At 36.8% G+C, this 20,810-nt stretch overlaps 1 protein-coding gene across 4 annotated transcripts in view; it reads right to left on the reverse strand.

The window, feature by feature from the left end:
- EXOC6 (exocyst complex component 6) overlaps window positions 1–20,810 on the reverse strand; it is a 164,983-nt gene that overhangs the window by 28,749 nt on the left and 115,424 nt on the right. For 3 of the 4 annotated variants that reach the window (XM_037156602.2, XM_037156601.2, XM_037156604.2), the window contains 2 exons: window positions 15,388–15,529; window positions 2,552–2,625 (listed from right to left, as the gene is read on the reverse strand). In XM_037156602.2, coding sequence (XP_037012497.2) covers window positions 2,552–2,625; window positions 15,388–15,529 — 216 coding nt within the window. Of the gene's footprint in view, window positions 1–2,551; window positions 2,626–11,634; window positions 11,793–15,387; window positions 15,530–20,810 lie in introns of those variants that run through there. The other variant, XM_037156603.2, reaches the window with a different exon arrangement.

Raw genomic sequence — 20,810 nt, forward strand, 5'->3', positions numbered from 1 at the left:
AAGTAAATTCAACCAAAAAGACTTGAGATGTTTATTAATATTTATAAGTATAGCTTAATAACAATTTCCTAGTGAGCTATATGCTTGTAAAGAGGCCTTAACTATCAAATGATGATTGTCTTTGAAGGAAGAAAGTACTTGGGATCAGAGTTTTAATCTGCATTAAACCAACCACTTATCTGGACAAATCAAGGAAACAGAATCCTCATCAACAGTTTCATGAATTACATGGTGCTATTCATAATCCTACAGTGAGATTACAGAATAGTTCACACTGTACAGTGTCATACAAAACCGGGAAAATACCACATATAAATGAATTGTCAAATTTTCTTTTTCTTAAATGTTTTTTTTAAAGATTTTGTTTTTATTTATAGAGGGGAAAAAAGGGACCGAGGAGGAGAGAGAGAAACATCAATGAGTGGTTGCCTCCTGAGGGCTCCCCACTGGGCGCCTGGCCGGAAAGCCAGGCACGTGCCCTGAATGGGAATGGAACTGACAACCCTCTGGTTTGCAGGCCAGCACTCAATCCACTGCTCCACACCAGCCAGGGCTAAATGTCACATTTTTCTGTGAACGCATTATTTGTATGTAATGGGAGCTATCTTCAAGTCACATATTCTTTGGATTAGAGAACATTTCATATTATTGCGATAGGGAAACTTACCCCAGTACGTGGCCATAACCTAACTGGGAAGGGAATATACAATGAAACCTATTTCCAACTTGCAAAAGGACTCGGCTTTCTGCATTGGATCATCTTGTTCAGGGTAATAAGTCTGTAACAGAGAGAATTCCTTCTAAAGGAAATGAATCTACGTTCAATAGAAATGACATTCTGGTAAACTGGAGTGGAAATTTAGAGTCCACCTTCTTCATTTTCTACTATCTTCCCCCTTTAGTGAGGCCAATTACCCAGAGATCTAGGTCATCCGTAAGTGCTCCTTGTTTGGCATCACATGAACATGAACACCGCTTGCCGACAAAAATAAATATGAATCAATTTTATGTGTTCAGTGTTTTACAAACACAATTGAGAGACAGGAGTGACTTTTTCAGTTTCCTTCTAAACCAGACTTGAAGCTATACACCATTTATTTCTACATGACTCACTGTCTTATAAATATTCCTAACCAGCCCTGGCTGGTGTGGATCAGAGGGTTGAGTGCCAGTGGAGAACCAAATCATTGCTGGTTCAATTCCAGGGCACATGCCTCGGTTGTAGGCTGGGTCCCTGGTTGGTGGCTTGCAAGAGGCAGCTGGTTGATGTATCTCACACATCAATGTTTCTCTCCCTTTTTCTCCCTCCCCATCTCTCTAAAAAATAAATTAATAAAATCTTAAAATAAATAAACAAATAAAAATATTCCTAACCAGATCGTGGGTGTTTTGCTTATCTAAAGGATTTTAAAGCTTTATGAGGATGAAACTATTTCTTGTATTACCTTTCTATCTATTTCAACCATACCTCCCCTCTCTAAATAATCAGCACATGGTAGTTCATAAATACCTGCTGAACACTGGTTTGGAATGAGAGCAAAAAGAGCTCTACCCTCAAACATTTCCTGAGTTCAGAGCTCCTTAACTGCTCAAATGGGCCCTCCTCTAAACATCACTGTGCTAAAGTCTATTCATACCAGTGGTGGAGCCTCATTTCCAGTCCTCCCCATTCCCCAAAGGGGATGGGACCATAACCAGACGGAGAGCACAGTGTCTTGTTTTAATGTCATCTGCACTTGCTTCTCACTGAGGGCGGCAGCCACCCCTGCTGTCACCCTAGCACCCCCAGCCCTCTCACTGGGACCCACCCCTCCTCCACACTCCTGTGCCTCCCAGCTTTATTAAACGCCTTAATCCTAGGATTAAGAAAGAGAAAGAAAAAGGAGGAGGGGAAAGAAAGAGAAAGGAATAAGAAGGAAAAATATGGGGGAGGTGGAAAAAAGGTAACAGGAGGAAAATAAAGAAAAGGACAATAGGGTAGAGGTGTTAGAGGGCAGTAAAGTGAATAGGAGAGATTTTTAAATCATCATATTTGTTACTACACTATGAATTACGTACTAGAAAAGAATTATATAAATGTATAATTACCTTTTTAGTTTTATCCTTTCTGGAGGCATACAGAAAATTTATGAAAATAGCATTCTTTACCACTGACAAAATTTTAAGCAACAGGCTCCTTTGTAGTTTGTAATAATTTACATTTACATAACTTGGGTTCTGACACTAATGCTCTACACCACCAATTTCCATACATGACCATGAAATCATTAAGAAATAACTTCAAATTCAAGTGCCATTAAAGCAAAATAGAAAGTCATTATTTAGTCATGTGCCTAGCAGGTAATAATTACATTAAATATTCACCAATGAGAATGCTCCTTGAAGCTGAGGCACTGAATGAATTTTCAGAAAGAAAAGGGCCAAATATGTAGTTATCAAAGAGGCACTTTTCTCAAGACAGATTGTTGCAAGGCAAACAAGCACTCCTGTAGCATTAAAAAAAAGGCAAGGGTAGAAGGAAATAAGTGAGAAGTACATTATTACATCTTACTTGTCTGAGGTCAATGAAAGCTAGCTGCAGGGTCTCTCCTTGGAATCCTGGCACAGGCTCAGAGCTGGCGAACACTATTTTAAAAAAAGAAGAAGAAGAAGGAAAACAAGATTGCAAAATATACAAGGGTCTAACCGCTAAATTAATTTCTACTTATTATATCTACTTATTATATTAAATGTATTATAATATTTACACGTAACCATTTCAAATGAAGATTATTTATAACCCTCAATTTCCACTACTGAGAATGTTCTCCACACCCATTACCACAAATATTTTAATAATTTTAAACTTCTAATCTGCCATTTAATCACTATAATCCTTAATTACAATAAATTTAGAATGGTTATCCTACACGAAGTTCAAGGTAGTAATATACTTCAATCAAGAGAAGTTTTCTGACTCTTTTTAGCCTTAGGTGAACGATTATAGAAGCATTTTGAAACTATACCAATTCCATGGCTGTCAGCGTATCTCCAAACGTCTGCTTTGTTACAGAATATGCTCTATAAAAATCCTGCCTCTAACTAACAGCAGTAACAGGCGGACACGTAAGAAGTCAGCTTTATAGGCAGACAACAGGTAAAATGTTCTAAGTAGCAAAATGGGGGTGATGTAGGAATGTTTGTTCAGATCTTTTAATAATTCTTCCATAAAGGAACCACACTTTTTTAAAAATTAAAAGGTATATTAACAAAAGATTAAAAACATATTAAAAAGATTTTTTCAACATTGTTTTGTACCTAAAAAATTGTAATACATACCTTGTTTAGTTAATGTGAAGACAAGCCCAGTCCTAATACTTTTGAAGACAAAAGACTTGGCTCATAAAAAAGACCCTATTATTTCACACTAAGCTTCTCTGATAAGAATAGGAATGCCTGCGATCATTCTCCCTCCGTATCAATATCTGGGTTTTCTTAGAGAACATTATACTTTCCATTTGTGAACTGATCTGAGCCAGTGTTTTAGAAACTATTTAAATTTTCAGTCTATATCATTCTTGGAATAACAAAAATACTTCTTAAGCTTAGTGTATTCTGTGTAAAATATAGTTTAGAAAAGCTCAAAAGCAACAATTAAAAATAAAAAATATATAAAGCCTAGCACGGTTTAACTTATCTGTCATTTTTAAGGTATGAAGAATTCAAAATGTTTTTGTTGCTGTTATTTTTAAGATGACAATAATTTTTGCTCTAAGCATCAAAACTTTTTTTAATCTTAAGTATTTTTTATTAAATTTTAAAGTGTAATATAATACTTCCCCCCTTTTTGGATTATACTAAATGTTATTTGAACTTTTCTTAATTATCTGGATCACCATTAAAACCATTCTTACATGCACAAATATCAAATCACTCTATTGTATACATGAAACTAATATAATGAATGTCAAGGATATCTCAATTTTTTAAAAGAAAACCTATAGAAAGTTAAAAACAGGAAAAAAACCCTACTTTTTAATTCTTAGAATACATTTCCAGGGCTGCTATAGTATTAAGAACTGTTTTCTATTATTATTACATTAAACAGCTCAGAATACTGTGTTGTTCAAATTGTGTCTGGCTTAAATTTTTTTCTAACTCTTCTCTTGCAGTTTTAACATAAATTCTTTCTCCTTGTTCTCCCATTCATCTCTTACTATTATGCTATCTTTAACATTCTTGAGCTGCTAAGTGTCTACAGAACAAGCAAATACAGCCTGAGCAAGAGCCCCTCCCACAAGTAGGGTGAACGGGTTTTACATATGCCGTGGAGTATACAGTATGTGCCTTCTGAGTGTAAATAACCTTTCGATTACTCACCATTTCCCCCACATCCCTACTTCTTGGTTCTCTGCTAGGCTGTAGTTACGCCCATTAGATAGGTCACTACTCACCTTTCTCAAGCCCTCTATTTCTAGAAAACTAAGATTTATTGAGCAAATCTAGACATACTTTTCATTATTTAGTATAATTTACTCACATCACTCTTTTTTCATATAATGAAAAATGGCATAATCTCACACTGTGGCAACCCCACTATGCCCTACCATGTCCCAGATAACTGAGTTGCCTTTCTCTAGTACCATCAGATCTTAATGAAAAAAACAAGCAACAATGTAATAGCCTATTAAAAGGAAAGGTGTTTTTAATTTTCAAAGATCCTTTTTTAGGGCCAGTCAGCACATTGTTGGCTTTTTTTGAACACCCTCCTAGGCTACTGTTTGCAAGTAACATTTAACTATGAATCCCTAATGGTTTCCACCAACCATGGCTGTAAATGTTAGCTTTGCTTCTACCATCGCCACATGTACACACACATGCATACAAAAATAAGGACTTTTTATAACCCAGGAGGACTTACTTTATACATGAGGCATAAAAATCAGCTCAATTTCAATTATATTTGCAATTACTAGCAACTTACTCTCCCAAAGTTTTTCTATGCTGAAAATAATCTGTCATTTTTCTTCTTCATTTCCTATTTAAGATAGTATAGTTTAAGCCCCATTGCTTGGCATTAAACCAAAGAGCTTAATGTCAAAATTATAAGTGCCATAAACTCATGTAGCACTTTAAGTTTACGAAGTACTTTCTCATACACTATCAGCTTTGATCATCACAATAATTTATTTTAGTGAGCAGAGCATAAATTCTTGCAGCTAGAAGAGATATCCTCTTTGAAATACCTCCGTCAGTCCTTTGAAGGCTCTGTTTAAAAGTTACCCAGTTCTGCCTGGGCTAGTGTGGCTCAGTGGACTGAGCGCCCACTGGCTTGTGAATGAAGAAGTTGCCAGTTTGAATCTCAGTCAGGGCAGAGGCCTGGGTCCCCAGTTGGGGGCATATGAGAGGCAACCAACTGATATATTTCCAGCACATCAGATATTTCCCTCTCTCTCTTTCTCCTTCCCATCCCTTCTCTCTAAAAATAAATAAATAAAATATTTAAAAAAGAAAGAAAATGTAAATGTGATTTGTGTTGCTTCAGAGCTTAACATCTTTCAGTGGTTCTCCATCATCTTCACAACAAAGCAAGACAATTAAGGTCCTTTATAATCTAGCCTTTGCGTATCTCCCGAGACTCATCTTTTACCACTTCCCTAGGGGCACCTTTTAATCTCCACATCAAACTACCTGCATCTCCTTACATATGTTACAGTCTCTCTCCACATTACCTTTGATACGTCGGCCTGGAACATCCTTCTGCCTCTTCTTTTACATTGAGTAACTCTTACTTATCCTCCCATTCAATCACCATATTCTACAGGAAACTTCCACTACCCTGCAGAGTGGGTTAGGTCCCTCCGCTGTGCTCCTACTGCAACTTTCTGTGTGCTGCCTAAATACACCACCCACTTTTTAAAAAAGAGTTTATTTATTTATTTTTTAAACAGAGGTGGAGGGAGAAAGAAAGGGAGAGAAACATCAATGTGTAGTTGCCTCTCATGTGTCCTGCAATGTGTGGGTGGGACCTGACCCACAACCCAGGCCTGTGCCCTGACTGGGAATTGAACCGGCGACCCTTGGGTTTGCAGGCCAGTGCTCAGTTCACTGAGCCACACCAGCCAGGGCCACACCACCCATTTTGACATCTTGTAATTGTTTATCTATCTGGGTCTTTGCACTAGACCATCAACACTCCTAAGTAAGGAATATATGAAGTTTGTCTGGAAAAAGTCCAGCCATTGTTAACATAATGTGAAAAGTTTGTACGACATCAGTGTAACCTGGCAGCCAGGGAGAGTGACTGGGATGCACATGGGTGAACAACGACAACTTCACTGTATAGTCAGTGGGGGTGGTAGATGCCACTGAGTGAGCACGTGTACTGTGTGGCCATCGCATTAAAAATATCTAAGCAAGTAGAGCAATGAATCTGCATCAAATTTTGCATGAAGCTTGAACATTCCTCTGAGAAATTATTTGGATGATTGTAGTGCAATCATCCCCAAAAGCACTCATTGTAGTGCAGCGCAAATAAAATTGTGGCACGAACGCTTCAAAGATGGTCGAGAATCTGTTGAAAGTGATCCACATTCTGGAAGGCCTGCAACAAGCAGAACACCTGAGAATGCTGAATGTGTATGGGCTGCGATCAACAAAGATCAGTGACTGACAGTGTGAGAACTGGAAGCTGATCTGGAGATTCCACAAACTACTGTGTCCGAGATTTTGATGCAGGATCTTGGCAGGAAACATGTCATGGCAAAATTCACTCCACAGCTTCTGCTACCAGAGCAGAAAAAACAGCATGATGCAGTTGGTCTTCTGATCACAAATTTAAAAATCATTTGCAGGCTTTCTAAAATTTCGGGCTTTTTGTTTGTTCCTAAAAAAGCTTATCTAAATTTTTGTGTTTTTTCTCTTAATGCCTCCAACTTGACAATTTCCTTTTTAAAAAGAAATTAATTTCATAATATATTAATTTCCTCTTCTTTCTGCTAGAATATGGAACTTAATAAATTATTTCAATTGTAAAAATACTCTAATAAAAGAAAGACTAGAGAGGGAGGTGTCTGACCTTACTTGGAAGGTCTTTTGGAACAAGAGGGTAAAATTTTGCTATCTCACCCTAACTGGGAAGAATAAATTTAGATGAAAATAAAAACAAAAAAAAATCATATATATGTGTGAGCTGTGATTGTAATGATCAAAAAATGTCTTCTAAACTGGCAATCTATAAAGTTTAAGGGAATAAAGAATATCTGTAGGCAAAAATATGAGTTACTCATACATATTTATATATAATAAAACTTGTTTTATACAGATAAAACAATCGTTGTTCCTGTAAAGTAGGAAAACAGGCCCTTCCTGCCCTCAGGAGCTATACTCAGATGTAGAGGGGAACAAAAAGTGCTAAGAAGTCAGACTGTGTACATACATATCCTGGCATGAAAATATAAACATTTCCTGCAATTAAATGCAGAGGGATAAGTACTTGAACAACTTTATCCTAGGCAGTTATCTTCACTGTAAAGTAAAGAATATGTATTATTTGGAAAACATCTACATGGGGTGAAAAGAATTGTCAAAGGTTGGGGGAAGGCAAAGAAAGAACATCCATTGAGTCAAAAAAAGACTGAAAGAAAGGGTGAGCAGGCTAAAGTCTCAAGACTCTGCTTGTGGATGACAGAGCAGGATCATATAAAATGAAATAATTTTGTAACTAAATAAATGACTGAATGTAAATGTCCAATAGTCTTCACGCTGCAGAGATTTCTGATCATTTCTTTCTTGCTAGGTCTTAAGACTTAAAGTGCTAGTTAGAACTCAAATTCTGGCTCAGCAAAGTACCCTGTTTACCAGATGTGTCATTAGAATTTATGACTAAGAGCACCATCTAGTGGTTCTTCTGTTGGTGAAGAGGCACTTACAACTGGAAATCAAGGGCCTTACAATTCTTAGCCCTTAGATGCATACATTCTGCTACATGTGGGTGGCAGCAGTGGGATGCCAGCCCCTTGGACCAACTGCCCCGCTACATTCACACCCTCCTTTTATATAAAGTGGCATCTAGTCCTCTCCCTTTCTTGGAGATAAACATGGGCGAACTAGCCTCAATCTGGTATCTTAAATGCCATTAAAAGCGGGAATAAATTCAGATAGCCAAAAAGTATAATAAGAAAAGTAAGCACCCAACTTACTTTTTAAAAAGACATTTAAATATTCTTCTTATATCACCTACACAATTTTCCCCAATTCCTTTCATTCTGGGGTACGGGTCTTTTTCAAGGCCGGCATCAGAGGCCTTCAGGCCACTGTCGTCACACACACACAAAATTTACAAACAGGCGTCATCTTTTTTTTTTGAAGTGGGTTAAGTCTTTATCCAAAAATAAGTAAAGACAAAGGTCTTCCCACCTAGAGATTCACCAATTTCTCAATAACTCACCCTTGAAACAGGTGCTTGTTCTCTTCAATCTGGACCTTTTCTAGTGCCTAGAGCTTTAGGATGTGAAGCTCTTAGGAGCTGATATCTCATTTAGGTATTTCTGTAGAAGGCATAAAAAAGTACATTCCAGACCTATTCTGGGTGCTTCAAATCTTTCTCATTCCTGATGCTTTGGAAATATTATACATTTTGTTAGTGATGTATAGAATTTCTGAGATACCTTTACAGGGACTTGAGAGGACACTCTGATCTTCTTTTCCACACAGCTGCATTTTTAAGGAAGGTACCTATATTGTGGCCCAGTACATAACAGGTTTTTAATGAATATAAAACAAAACACATATGCAGATTTAGGACATCATCTTCATGTCAACTTTTGCAAATGCTCCTCCATCTAGGAAGTGATTTCTTTTGAATTTACACAAAATCTCTAATAGGATCAAAAATTTGACATGATTTTCACGTGACTTTCGGAGGGGACTCTATTTGCAATTCCAAAGTATGTGCTTCCCTGATGATGGCCTGACTTCTCCAACCACAAAGTTATCTACAGCATTATTATGGTTATGGTCAAGTTAACCAGAAGCCTCTGCTTCATTCATGCACAGACTCTACCTATTATTTTCAACCTCTACAACTTTTTATCTAAATTAGGTCTGCTACTTTCACTTCCTCACAGCACCATATACTTTTGTAGAATTTAACAATTTAGCATTATATTTATTACTGCAGTTATTTAATGACTGCCTCCCCACTGGGCTTAAACAGAAAAGGTCATAAACACCAAGGACATAGTATATACGAAGGAATTAATGTATGATTCCGAAGACCCACACTCTCCTTTGCCTTAAATTTTGCTGTCTCTGTATCTTAGAACATGGATATATCTTGGAAATTACGATTCCAAACACCATATTTCAAAGAAAAAGGGAGGCCTCCAGATTGCTGAATGGTTTATTCAAAGCCACTTCCCCAAAATATAGGCAGAGTGAGGACTGAAACCCTGGTTTCAACTTCCTGGCATGTCTTAAGACTATCTTTTTTTTTTTTAATATTTTATTTATTTATCTTTTAGAGGGGAAGGGAAGGAGAGAGGGAGAGAAACATCAATGTATGGTTGCCTTTCGTGCATCCCCTGCTGGGAACTGGCCTGCAGGGAACTGGTCTGCAACCCTGGCATGTGCCCTGACTGGGAATCGAACTGCGATCGTCTGGTTCGCAGGCCTGCGCTCAATCCACTGAGCTACGCCAGCCAGGGGAAGACTATCTTAAAACTGATTTGAAAGCACTTAAAAAAAGTTCTATATAACTGCATATGATTCTACATTCCTGAACTCATATATTTTATCAAGTTTGACCTAGTATGGGTTAAAGAAGAAGAATACAAAAAAAAAAAAAGATCCAAAGAAATACGACAAAAAAGGAAGTGAAAATAATCCCATAAAAACATTAAAGCTACTATGATTGCTTAGCTAAAAATAGATGAAGTTTATAGGTCATCAATGTGAAATTTTATAAAAGATCGGTTATGTCTATATCAAGAAGTTAAATGGTCTTGAGCTAAAGGACAGCTGTATCATCCGGCCTTACCAACAAAGGTAGAACTCTAGAAAGACAAGTGTAGGTTATAGAGACTTCCTGATTTGTTAATTGTTCACTTAGTCAACAAATATCCTATGAGCACAGAATTCTGCAGGGTCCCTACAATTATAAATTCTATGCTGAATTTAATTTAACTATCTATCCTTGTGGTTAAAACTTTTCTATCCCTTTTTCTTTCTCTCTTCACACCCCACCTTTCTAGGTCTCTTCCGCTGTGGTTCTCTCATTCAAACCACCTTAATCATGTCAAATTGTACCTTTACTTATTCACTAATTTTATGTTTTCCTTCCTCCAAATGTCTGGAATCCATGCTATTGTCTTCATTACCACTGCCCAAAGTCAAGATATTTTTATCCTTCACATGGGATAATTCAATAGTCTTAAAAAAAACTCGGAAATCTTTAAAAAAAATTATTGATTTTTAGAGAGAGAGGAAAGGAGGGGGGAACATCAATTTGTTATTCTACTTATAGATGCAATAACTGGTTGCTTCTTGTGTGTGCCATGACCAAGGATTGAACCTGCAACCTTGGAGTATGAGGACAATGCTCTAACCCACGGAGCTACCAGCCAGCTCAATTCAATAGTCTTTTAACAGGTTTTGCTACTTGTGTATCTCCCTCTTTTTAGTTCAATTTCCACATGATACAAAGTTACCTTCTATGACAAAGATTTCATCATGTCACAGCCCCAATTAAAAAGCTTCAGTGGATCTCCATTGCTTATTAAATAAAGCATTCAGGAGTCTTAACTTTTTTCAGCCAAATCTTTCAATGCTTTTCCAATGCATCTGTAGTCTAGACACACAAGCCTGTTTGAGGAGTCCCTAAGCTTCTATCATCACAGTGCTTTTGCCTATGCCATTCCCTCTGCTCAGACTGCCCTTCCCTGCGTTAGATGCAATCTTACTCATCTGTCAAGATCCAGCTCAAATTTTACTGCTATTATAGTCAAGCTTCTCAATCCCATGGCATGTGGAATTAATTGCTCCCTCTCTGTAAGTAATATATACTTCTAGAAGAATTTATGTTCTGTTATGGTTATTAACATGTCTGTCTCTTCCCCTAGCAAATAGACTGTGAAATCTTTGACGCCTGACTCATCTTTGATTTTCCAGTCTATTACAGATAATAGGTTCTCCTTAAATATTGAATCTTCCCATAAATCAGCTAAATTTCCATGAAAAGTAACTCAGTTACAGACTGAAATTTTAGCACAAGCTAGTTTAACTCAACAAGTATGTGCATCACACAGCAAAGGGGCACCAACACATTGTTTGAAAAAACAAGTAAGCACACAGATGGGTCAGTGCTAATTCTGCCATCAACAGAAAAAAACAAAACAAAATAAACAACCTCCCCCAAACAAAATAAACAAAAACTAAAGGCATTTGGCTGAATGATGCGAGGAACTAAATTATTTCCAACTTTCCATCTCCCCAACTTTGGCTACAGGTGCTATTTATTTCTATGTGTGACATTCTGAGGCGGGGGAAATATATGTATACTGTTTTTACACAGTAAGAAGATGGAAAAATAAACATTCTGCCTTATTTTTTAAAAGATTTTATTTATTTACTTTTAGAGAGAGGGGAAAGGAAGGAGAAAGAGAGGGAAACATCAGTGTGTGGTTGCCTCTCACGTGCCCCTACTGGGGACCTGGTAGATCTGTGCTTTGACTGGGAACTGAACCAACGACCCTTTGGTTCACAGGCTGGTATTTGATCCACTGAGCCACACAATCCAGGGCACATTCTGCTTTCTAAGCAAACCAAATAAAAAGAAATATAACTCAGAATAAAGGCCACTCTTGATATTTATATTTCATGCTCACCTCTTCTTGCTTAAATTCTTTGACTGAAGCCTTTTTTGAGTTGCCAGGATCTTTGGTAGCTCATGGTCTCCAGTTCCCGATCCCAGATCTCTGACTTCCTTGGACTATGACTCTCTTGCTAGTATAAAACTGACTAGTAGGATTTTATGTTAATTCTAAAGAATAGTCACAGACTTTTAAGTAATGGATTCTAAGCCTCTTTTAAGAGAAAGTAATTACTATGAGTCCATATGGTTTTATGAAATAGAGCAGTATAAGTTTCTTCTTTGAAAGTCCAATCAGACTGGTGTATGAGGAAAAATCAATGGCCATTATTATCCCTATCTCCAGTTAGGTATCTGACAAAGTTGTTCATAACTGACCAAAACTATCAGATTCAATTAGGGAATTACCAACTGGCCTAAAAAGTCTTAATAATGGATCTAAGTAAACATGAAGGGGAGGTCCACTTAACGTTGCGGTTCTTCAACATTGCTCTGCATCAGAATCACCTGGAGGGCCCAGTCAAAGAGAAACTGATGGGCCCTGTACCCAGAGATCCCGACTCAGCAGGTGGGGTCCAAGAATCTGCATTTCTAACAAGTGAGACTGCTACTGCTCAGGTGGGGGCCGTGTGTTGAGGACACCTGATATACTGTATTTCAGGTTATAGACATCAGGTTATGTAACATTTTGCTAATGACCTTAAATATGTAAAAAGTGTGATTACAAATCTGTAGATGATATTAAATTGTGATATAAAAAGATCTCAATCAGCCCTGACTGGTGCAGCTCAGTGGATTGAGTGCAGGCTGTGAACCAAAGGGTTGCTGGTTCAACTTTCAGTCAGGACACAGGCCTGGGTTGTGGGCTCCCCATCTTCAAAAAAAGACCTCAATCAGCTAGTTATGAGATGAATCTTAAAATTTAACAAGGATAATCTTAAAACTGTAAAACAAAAAGCAATATACGAGTATAGGAGAAGAAAAAACAGAGCTTAACAATAGCAAAAAGGGAAACAGAGATTTTTATAACATTATCATTTCAATGACTCAAGAGTATACTATGGCAACCACAAAAGACAGTAAACATTTGGGCTTTACTGACAAAGTCCAGAATATAGAATGATGTATTTAACAGTCCAGCTTCATACTGTGCTGGTTCCCCCACACCTGAGTGTCTATGTATTCAACTTTGGATATCAGACAATTAGTCAGAAGGTAGTCAAACCAGTTTGTTCAAAGAACTTTGTATCTACCGTCATATCACTGAGAACAATTAAGAGGAACTGTTGCTTTCTGGCTGTCAGAAGATTCAAAAGGCTATATATGAGCAGTTTTCATCCTTGAGCATGAGGATTTGTTTTCTTCCATACGAATCTAAGAGGAAATGCTACAGTTGTCAGACTGCTCACTACACGTGGCTGCCCAGCTAAGGAGAAGAGCAGGGAAAGGGAAGATGGAAATCTAGCTCACATTTCACTTGATAAGCCGTATATATGGTTGGGCAAAAGGGTAAACGTTTTCTAATTCCCACATAGGGGAAAACTCTGGAGGACAACTTCCCTGTAGTGAGGAGCCTTTTCTAATTTGCACAAAGGCACAATATAGACTCACAGTGATTCTAGCCCGAGCGTAGAACTAGATCTGTTAAGAGAAGTTTAGGGACAGTGATTCAGCTCAACGTAAGAAATGGGAAGAGTGATGTATTGTGTGAAAACTTATTTTCTGATGAGTAGTCAATACCCCCAACTGGATGATCAAATAACCCAGTAGGGTTATTTAGAGAGGATTTCAAGGTAGATAAAGGGTTGTGTGAGAAGGGGGGCTGGAAGGTTAGTCCTTTAAGAAAACACAAGCATTTAAAAAGGGGCCTTTAGTAACCACCCCCAAAGTAACAAAAGGTAGCAGCTGTCTTATGGCAGGGCAGAGAGGCAGAGATGTGGTTTTTAATGTGCCTTTTTTTTTTTTAAGTACAGTTAGACTAGCCCCTCGTGGAGAGAGGTAAAAGAACAGAGAGAGGATCTAAACAACCTAAGTTGCCTAGCCAAACAGTAATTTCCATTTTTGAACAAAAACTCTAATTGAGAAGACACAACCAAATGCTAATAAACAATTCAACCACCTAATTATCTGAATCCACATTGAAGATATGATAATACAAAATGCCTCAAGCAATATTTCTGTGAGATATTTATATAAGTAATGTCACACAGGGATGATCTCATAGTACAACTTTGGAAGAACTTTAGGAAATCAGTTTTAAACTATTTACAGAATGGAATAACAATTACTTTGAGCTTGTAAACATGTAAAAAAAAGAATGTTACTTTGGTAATCTTTTTGTAAATACAAAATAAATATTTTGTAAATACTAGTTTTTATTTTGAAAAATAAATATAATGAAGGTTTTCTAATTACAGAAAATTAGAAGTGCTTTTTAGGAAAGGAAATGAACTCTCCTATTCCCTAGGGAAAACTATCTTTCTTTTGCTTTGTAGATAGGATTCCTCTTTTTTAAAAAATAATAGGTTTTTAAAAGCTTTGAATTTATTGTGTGCTTGTGTGTAATAAACAACCGATTTTGATCAAAGAGCCCACATAATTATTCTTTTTAATATTAATTATGGTTTTTCCAAGGAGAATGCCATATATAAAGTGGGCAAATACTTGATATTTGTTTGAAAATCTGTCACTCCTGCTTCAGATGCAATCTGCTGACATTTACTCTGTTAATGTCTTTCACACGGAATATATTATTGCAAAATCTGCCTCAGACAAGTATTTTACAATCCTTGTGCCCCACTGATTTTCAATTTATTAACAAAGGTGCCTGACTGAATTGTCAACCAGAGATTTTCATCACTGAATCAGTATACCACTCATTTGAAAGTACTGCTTAATAACTGCTGCATGCACATAAAGATGTCTTTGCACTTAAAGAGTTGTAATTTAAGGGTGATACACCCACATTCAGAAGCACATATGACAAGGCTAATAACCAACTAGCATATCCAGTCATGAAGCTGACTGGCTAATGTCAACATTAGACTATGGAATCTGCTAACCTCATTACCTAAAGAAAATAAAGTGAAAAACAATGGTGAAGGTAAACATAAAATTCAGAATATAAAAGAAGCTTCACTTGGAATGCAGGGTCCTAAGCTCATCCTTCCAGCAAGTAGCTAAAAAGTTACTTACAAGGAAAATAAGAATGATGAACTTAGAATAAGTTCATTTGTTTATAACAAACATTTAGGTCTTGGCAAGGAATGAGCAGAAGACGGAATAAGGGGAAAAACGCACCATCTTTTTAATGGCCCCTGTCTGGACTGCCACCTCAGTGCCCCTCTCCAGGGGCCCCAGATGTGAAGCTGAGACACTTTTCTCTTCCTGGAAGGAAGCTGCTCCTAAAGCTGTTTAAAGTTTAACTCTATCAGGCCTTTTCTTCTTTCCAAACTATCCTACCACATACCCTTTCCCCCCCATTTAATTTAAATATAGACTCTTAGAAATGCATGAGATTTAACCACTAAGGTACTTACATTCACACTGTATGACATCTAGGTTAAATTGCTGAATGGCTCCCATGCTTATCTGTTTTAATTCACTGTCCAACAGCATCTGCATTAAGGATGTTGACAGATGCTGGCAGGCGGACATGCACGCGGTCTGGGCAACTTTCCCCTGTTCAAAACAAATATCCAAACCAAAAAATAAACAAACATAGAAATACTTCATAAAGTATCAGAAAAATTATATACCTGGCATTCTTTTGTTGCCTTTTGGGGGATACAATAGTGATTATTGGTCTTTCTATTTCTGGATTCAGAGTGACTATGCCTGCCATTTAGCAAAGGAATTAAAGTTAATACTCTTGTTCACTTGACCCTCTCAGGACATAAATATCATTAAAACTCTAGCTGTACATAGGAAAATTAAAGTACAAGTAAAAACAATTATTTCAGATCTCTTGAAATGTCTCAAGTATTTTAAAAAACTCATTAAATATGACATTTATGACACAAAATAACTCATATTGACAGAACATTTTATTTATATAATATTCTTTAAGCTCTCCTTTGTGTAATTAACCAAGCCAGAATAATTGAAGTTAATAAACAGGGTAATTAGTTATTATCATTTAAACTGTACCTAAAATTCAAAACATACTTTGTCATAAGTTCTTTTTTTTATTGATTATGCCATTACTTTTGTTCTATTCCCCCCCTCCTTCCCCTCCACCCTGCATACCCCTCCCCCACCATTCCCCCCCTTTAGTTCATGAACATGTGTCTCAAGTTCTTTAGATTCTGTATTTCCCCTACTATTCTTACCCTCCCCCCTATTTTCTATCTACTGTCTATGCTACTTATTTTCTGTACCTTCTCCCCCCTTCTCCTTCTCCCACTCCCCTGTTGCTAATCCTCCATGGGATCTTCATTTCTATGGTTCACTCCTGATCTAGCTATCCTCTTAATTTGCTTTTTAGGTGTGGTTCTTAATAACTCTGAGTTTGCTGTCTTTTCACTGTTCATATTTTTTATCTTCTTTTTCTTAGGTAAGTCCTTTTAACATTTCATATAATAAGGGCTTGGTGATGATGAACTCCTTGAATTTGATCTTATCTGAGAAGCACTTTATCTGTCCTTCCATTCTAAATGAAAGCTTTGCTGGATAGAGCAATCTTGGTTGTAGGTCTTTGGTTTTCATGACTTGGAATACCTCTTTCCAGCCCCTTCTTGCCTGTAAGGTCTCTTTTGAGAAATCCACTGACAATCTGATGGGAAGTCCTTTGTAGGTAACTGTCCCCTTATCTCTTGCTGCTTCTAGGATTCTCTCCTCCATTTTAATCTTGAGTAATGTAATGATGATGTGCCTTGGTGTGTTCCTTCTTGGGTCCAACTTCTTTGGGACTCTCTGAGCTTCCTGGATTTCCTGGAAGTCTATTTCCTTTGCCAGAATGGAGAAGTCTCTTTTATTATTTGTTCAAAGGAAGTCTCTTTTATTATTTGTTCAAATAAGTTTTCCACTCATGGCTGCTCCTCCTCCCCTTCTGGTACCCCTGTAATTCGGATGTTGGAACGTTTAAAGATGTCCTGGAGGTTCCTAAGCCTCTCCTAATTTTTTTGAATTCTTGTTTCTTTATCCTTTTCTGTTTGGTAATTTTTTTCTTCCTTCTGGTCTACTCCCTTGATCTGAGTCCCAGTTTCCTTTCCATTACTATTGGTTTTCTGTGCATTTCCATTTATTTCAATTAGTTTAGCCTTCATATGTTCCTCTAATTTGTGACTAAAATCAACCAGTTCTGTGAACATCCTGATCACCAGTGTTTTGAACTGTGCATCTGAAAGTTTGGCAATTTCTTGGTTGCTTAGATTTATCAGCTCTGGGGCTCTGAGTTGTTCTTAAGCCATGTTTTTATCTGTTTGTGCCTGTTACGTATGAGAAGTGGAGCCTTAGTTGTTTACCAGGGCGGGGCCACCCAGGTCCCTGGTTTATGATGCTATATGTGGGGGCGGGGTCAGAGAGGGAGCAATGGCGGTCTGGTCCTCTCCACCCCGCCTGTTTATCTGAGTGGAAATGTGTGAGCCCGCCGCCCTGCGCCATTCGGTCTCAATGCTTGCCTCTTCACTGGTTTATCTGCAGACAGCCAGCCACGCCTCTTTCCTGTGTCTGCCCGTAGCCAGCCCGCACCTGGGATCGGCACCTTCGGCTGCCTGCACACCACCCCAGGTTGGGGATCTTTTTGGCCAACCTGCTCTGCTGCTGGCTTCGCCCCTCTTACCAGTTTAGCTGAGCATTTCATTGTTTTCGGACTCCGTATTGTTGATTTTCTGTGTGGTTTGGTTGTGTTTATTATTGTTAGAACTTTATTATTTTTAGATTTGGTTGTGCAAGGATGCAAAGTGTTTCCAGCTATGCCTCCATCTTGGCGGAAGTCCTGTCATAAGTTCTTCTAATCAGAACATTAGTTTGTAGCATAGCTTCAATTAGTAAGAAAATAAAAGGCTTGCCTACCAATGTGACTTCAGATCATCTACAGGTCTGCATTAAGTTTTTAAAAAGTAAGTTGCAGGAGGGAAAGGCAGACAACTGTACTCGAACAATAAAAATATTATAAAATAAAAAAATTGTAGAATGAAGATTTTACATTCCATTGTAATTAAACATAAATTTAAAAATGGAAAAAATTAAATTAATGGATAATTTAGAAATACATAGTTAGGTAAACTACAAGTATTTGTGAGTTTCTTTCATTAAATATATATCATTAGAAAATAGTTGCTACTATAAGTTCCTAAAACACTACATGAACTTTCACTGAAAACCTTAATTAAGGCTGTATCTCAAAAATGATAAACGACCTGGCTGGTGTAGCTCAGTGGATTGAGCACGGGCCTGTGAACCAGACGATCACGGTTCGATTCCCAGTCAGGGCACATGCCTGGGTTGCAGGCAGGTACCCTGCAGGCCAGTTCCCTGCAGGGGATGCATTAGAGGGAACCATACATCGATGTTTTTCTCCCTCTCTCCTTCCCCATTAAAGATAAATAAGTTAAAAAATGATAAAGGAAAATGACAATATTAAATGGTTAGCCTTTAGATTACATAGCTGAATCATAATAAAATAACACTTTTAGTATTAATTGTTTCTTTAAACAGGCTTTGTATTTCAACTAGAAGCTTAAAATAAAATAATATAGAGACTCTTTTAAAGTTTTCCAGTACAATACCCCTCCTAGGATGGCTGGCTGTCTTCAGTCACGATGATGTGATTTTCAGATGGACTGACTCACAAGACGGGATTCAGAGAGTATAAATAAGGTTAGAAATAGTGACTTTAGGAAGATGTGCCATGTTTTGCTTCATCTGCATTAACAAATATTTACCCAGTGATATTTGATAAGTATATTTTCTTCCTACTTAACACAAAGGCCCAGAAAGCTACAAAATCACGAAAAATATCTCCCAAACATAAATGCTACAAATAGTGGTACAAAAATGTTTACATAGAGTTGATGAGTAAGAAAAGAACATAAATACATCTTTACAATATTTACTAGAACTACATTTGTTCATTAAATTACACATTTAAAGTTAGTTGAGAAACAAGCAACTTTTATGAATGAGTCTTTAGCATTTACACACTATGCACAGTGAAAAACTGCGTATCTGAAATGGAATGTCAATTTCTCAATCAAAAACTTTAGAGATAAAAGCTGATGCAAACAATATATTTGACAGATACTGATGAACTGCCAAAAAGGAATGTAACAAACAATGCCAAACCCAGCATGCTTCAAGATCCCCCAAACCCAAGAGGAATTAGTCTGGGAGACATGCAGCTCCATTCCCCAACCAGAATAATATCAATATGAATGGGAGGGGGGACAGCAGAAAAAAGAAGAAATCAATGGCATGTAATTTAATTACAATGGAATAGGCTTCAGAATACTTAATGGAAATATCATTGTGAACTAATGGAACAAGTAGTGCATTTGGGTTTAATGTACTTCTCTATTAAATCAGCTCCATGTCCTACTTATGTTGCCACTATAATATACTAATTACAAAAGCAGATTAAAAAATTGTCAAAACAAAATTACTATTACATTCCTTTTAGAAGCAAACATAGTATACAATATAAGTGGTATTATCTTAAGGTGATCTTTCAAATTTAACATGAGTTCAGATGCTACCAATACTATATAGCAATAGCACTGGAACCAAAAATAATGGAAAGAATACAGAATAACAGGTTATCCCCCAAATCTAGAGGAAACGGGTCATGATAACACAAACATACATGTACATACACACATGTACACACACACAAATTTAGCTTTTTGCTTAAATCACATATGTATTAATACAATTCTAATATTAAATTTCTTACATTATGTACATTAAATACAGGCTTATTGTTCTCAAGAACAGAAGTTTAAAATATTTGTAAAATATTTCATAAGTATTCAAGTGAAATAAATTCTTTCTTTGCATAGCTCAAAACTGAATAGCAAGGGTGCAGATTCTTTAAAAAGATTTTGCATTATTTTGCAAGATTTTGTTTATTTTTAAAAAGATTATACATTATTTTTTAAAGTGTCTACTTCCTAACTATAAAATGTACGCAAATATTCTTTTTTATGAGCAATCATCAGTTGATGTTCATCTTGTATATCCTCAAAGTATTTTTATTGTATTTTCCATTACTTAAATTTCATCTAATACTTATTTTTATTATATTGAAATTTTTTAATTTTCCAAATATTTGCACGCCCCCCAAAATATCTTTGGCAATCCATTTCTGATGCCTGTAGAGCTTAATACATTTTAATGTAATGAAAACACCCCTTTCTGAACACTATTATTGCTACTATTGTTGGTGATCTTAATAATATATCATTTTCTAGGACAAAAATAATCAAAGTAGTCTTACAATTATCTTTAAAAACTAGACTCTTCCATTAGAGATACTCTGGTTTTTAACTTTGTAACAAACAAGGCCAAAACAATTAAGTGAAGTGGCTGAGGAAACAGTACATTTATTAAATTTGAAACACCTAGAAATGGTTGCTGCCCTCATCTGAAAAATTAATTGCAACTATTGTTAACAGTTTCTTTCCCCTTACCAACACAAAGTTCAATAAATAAGTAAAAACACCTGTCAAAGTTTTAAAGGTAACTACTTTTTTACTCAGCTCTAACATTTTGCTGAAAAACAACTTGCAAAAAGAGAACACCCTTAGACAAACTTCTTATATTTCAAAGGAACTTGTAAAAGAGAATCTGCTGACATATTAGATCCTTTCTGCATTACCCAAAGCTTTTCTTTTAAGAACAATTGTGGTAAAGAGACATTTGGCTCCTAGGAAATTCCCAAAGGGTCAACCATATGCATCCTTCCATGGCACCTTCACAGTGCTGCTTTCTAGATCCATGTCTCAAAAGCAGCTTTCATCAT

This window comes from Artibeus jamaicensis, unplaced genomic scaffold (genome assembly GCF_021234435.1).
Source record: "Artibeus jamaicensis isolate MK-2021 breed Jamaican fruit bat unplaced genomic scaffold, CSHL_Jam_final contig_332, whole genome shotgun sequence".
Taxonomy (NCBI): Eukaryota; Metazoa; Chordata; class Mammalia; order Chiroptera; family Phyllostomidae; genus Artibeus; species Artibeus jamaicensis.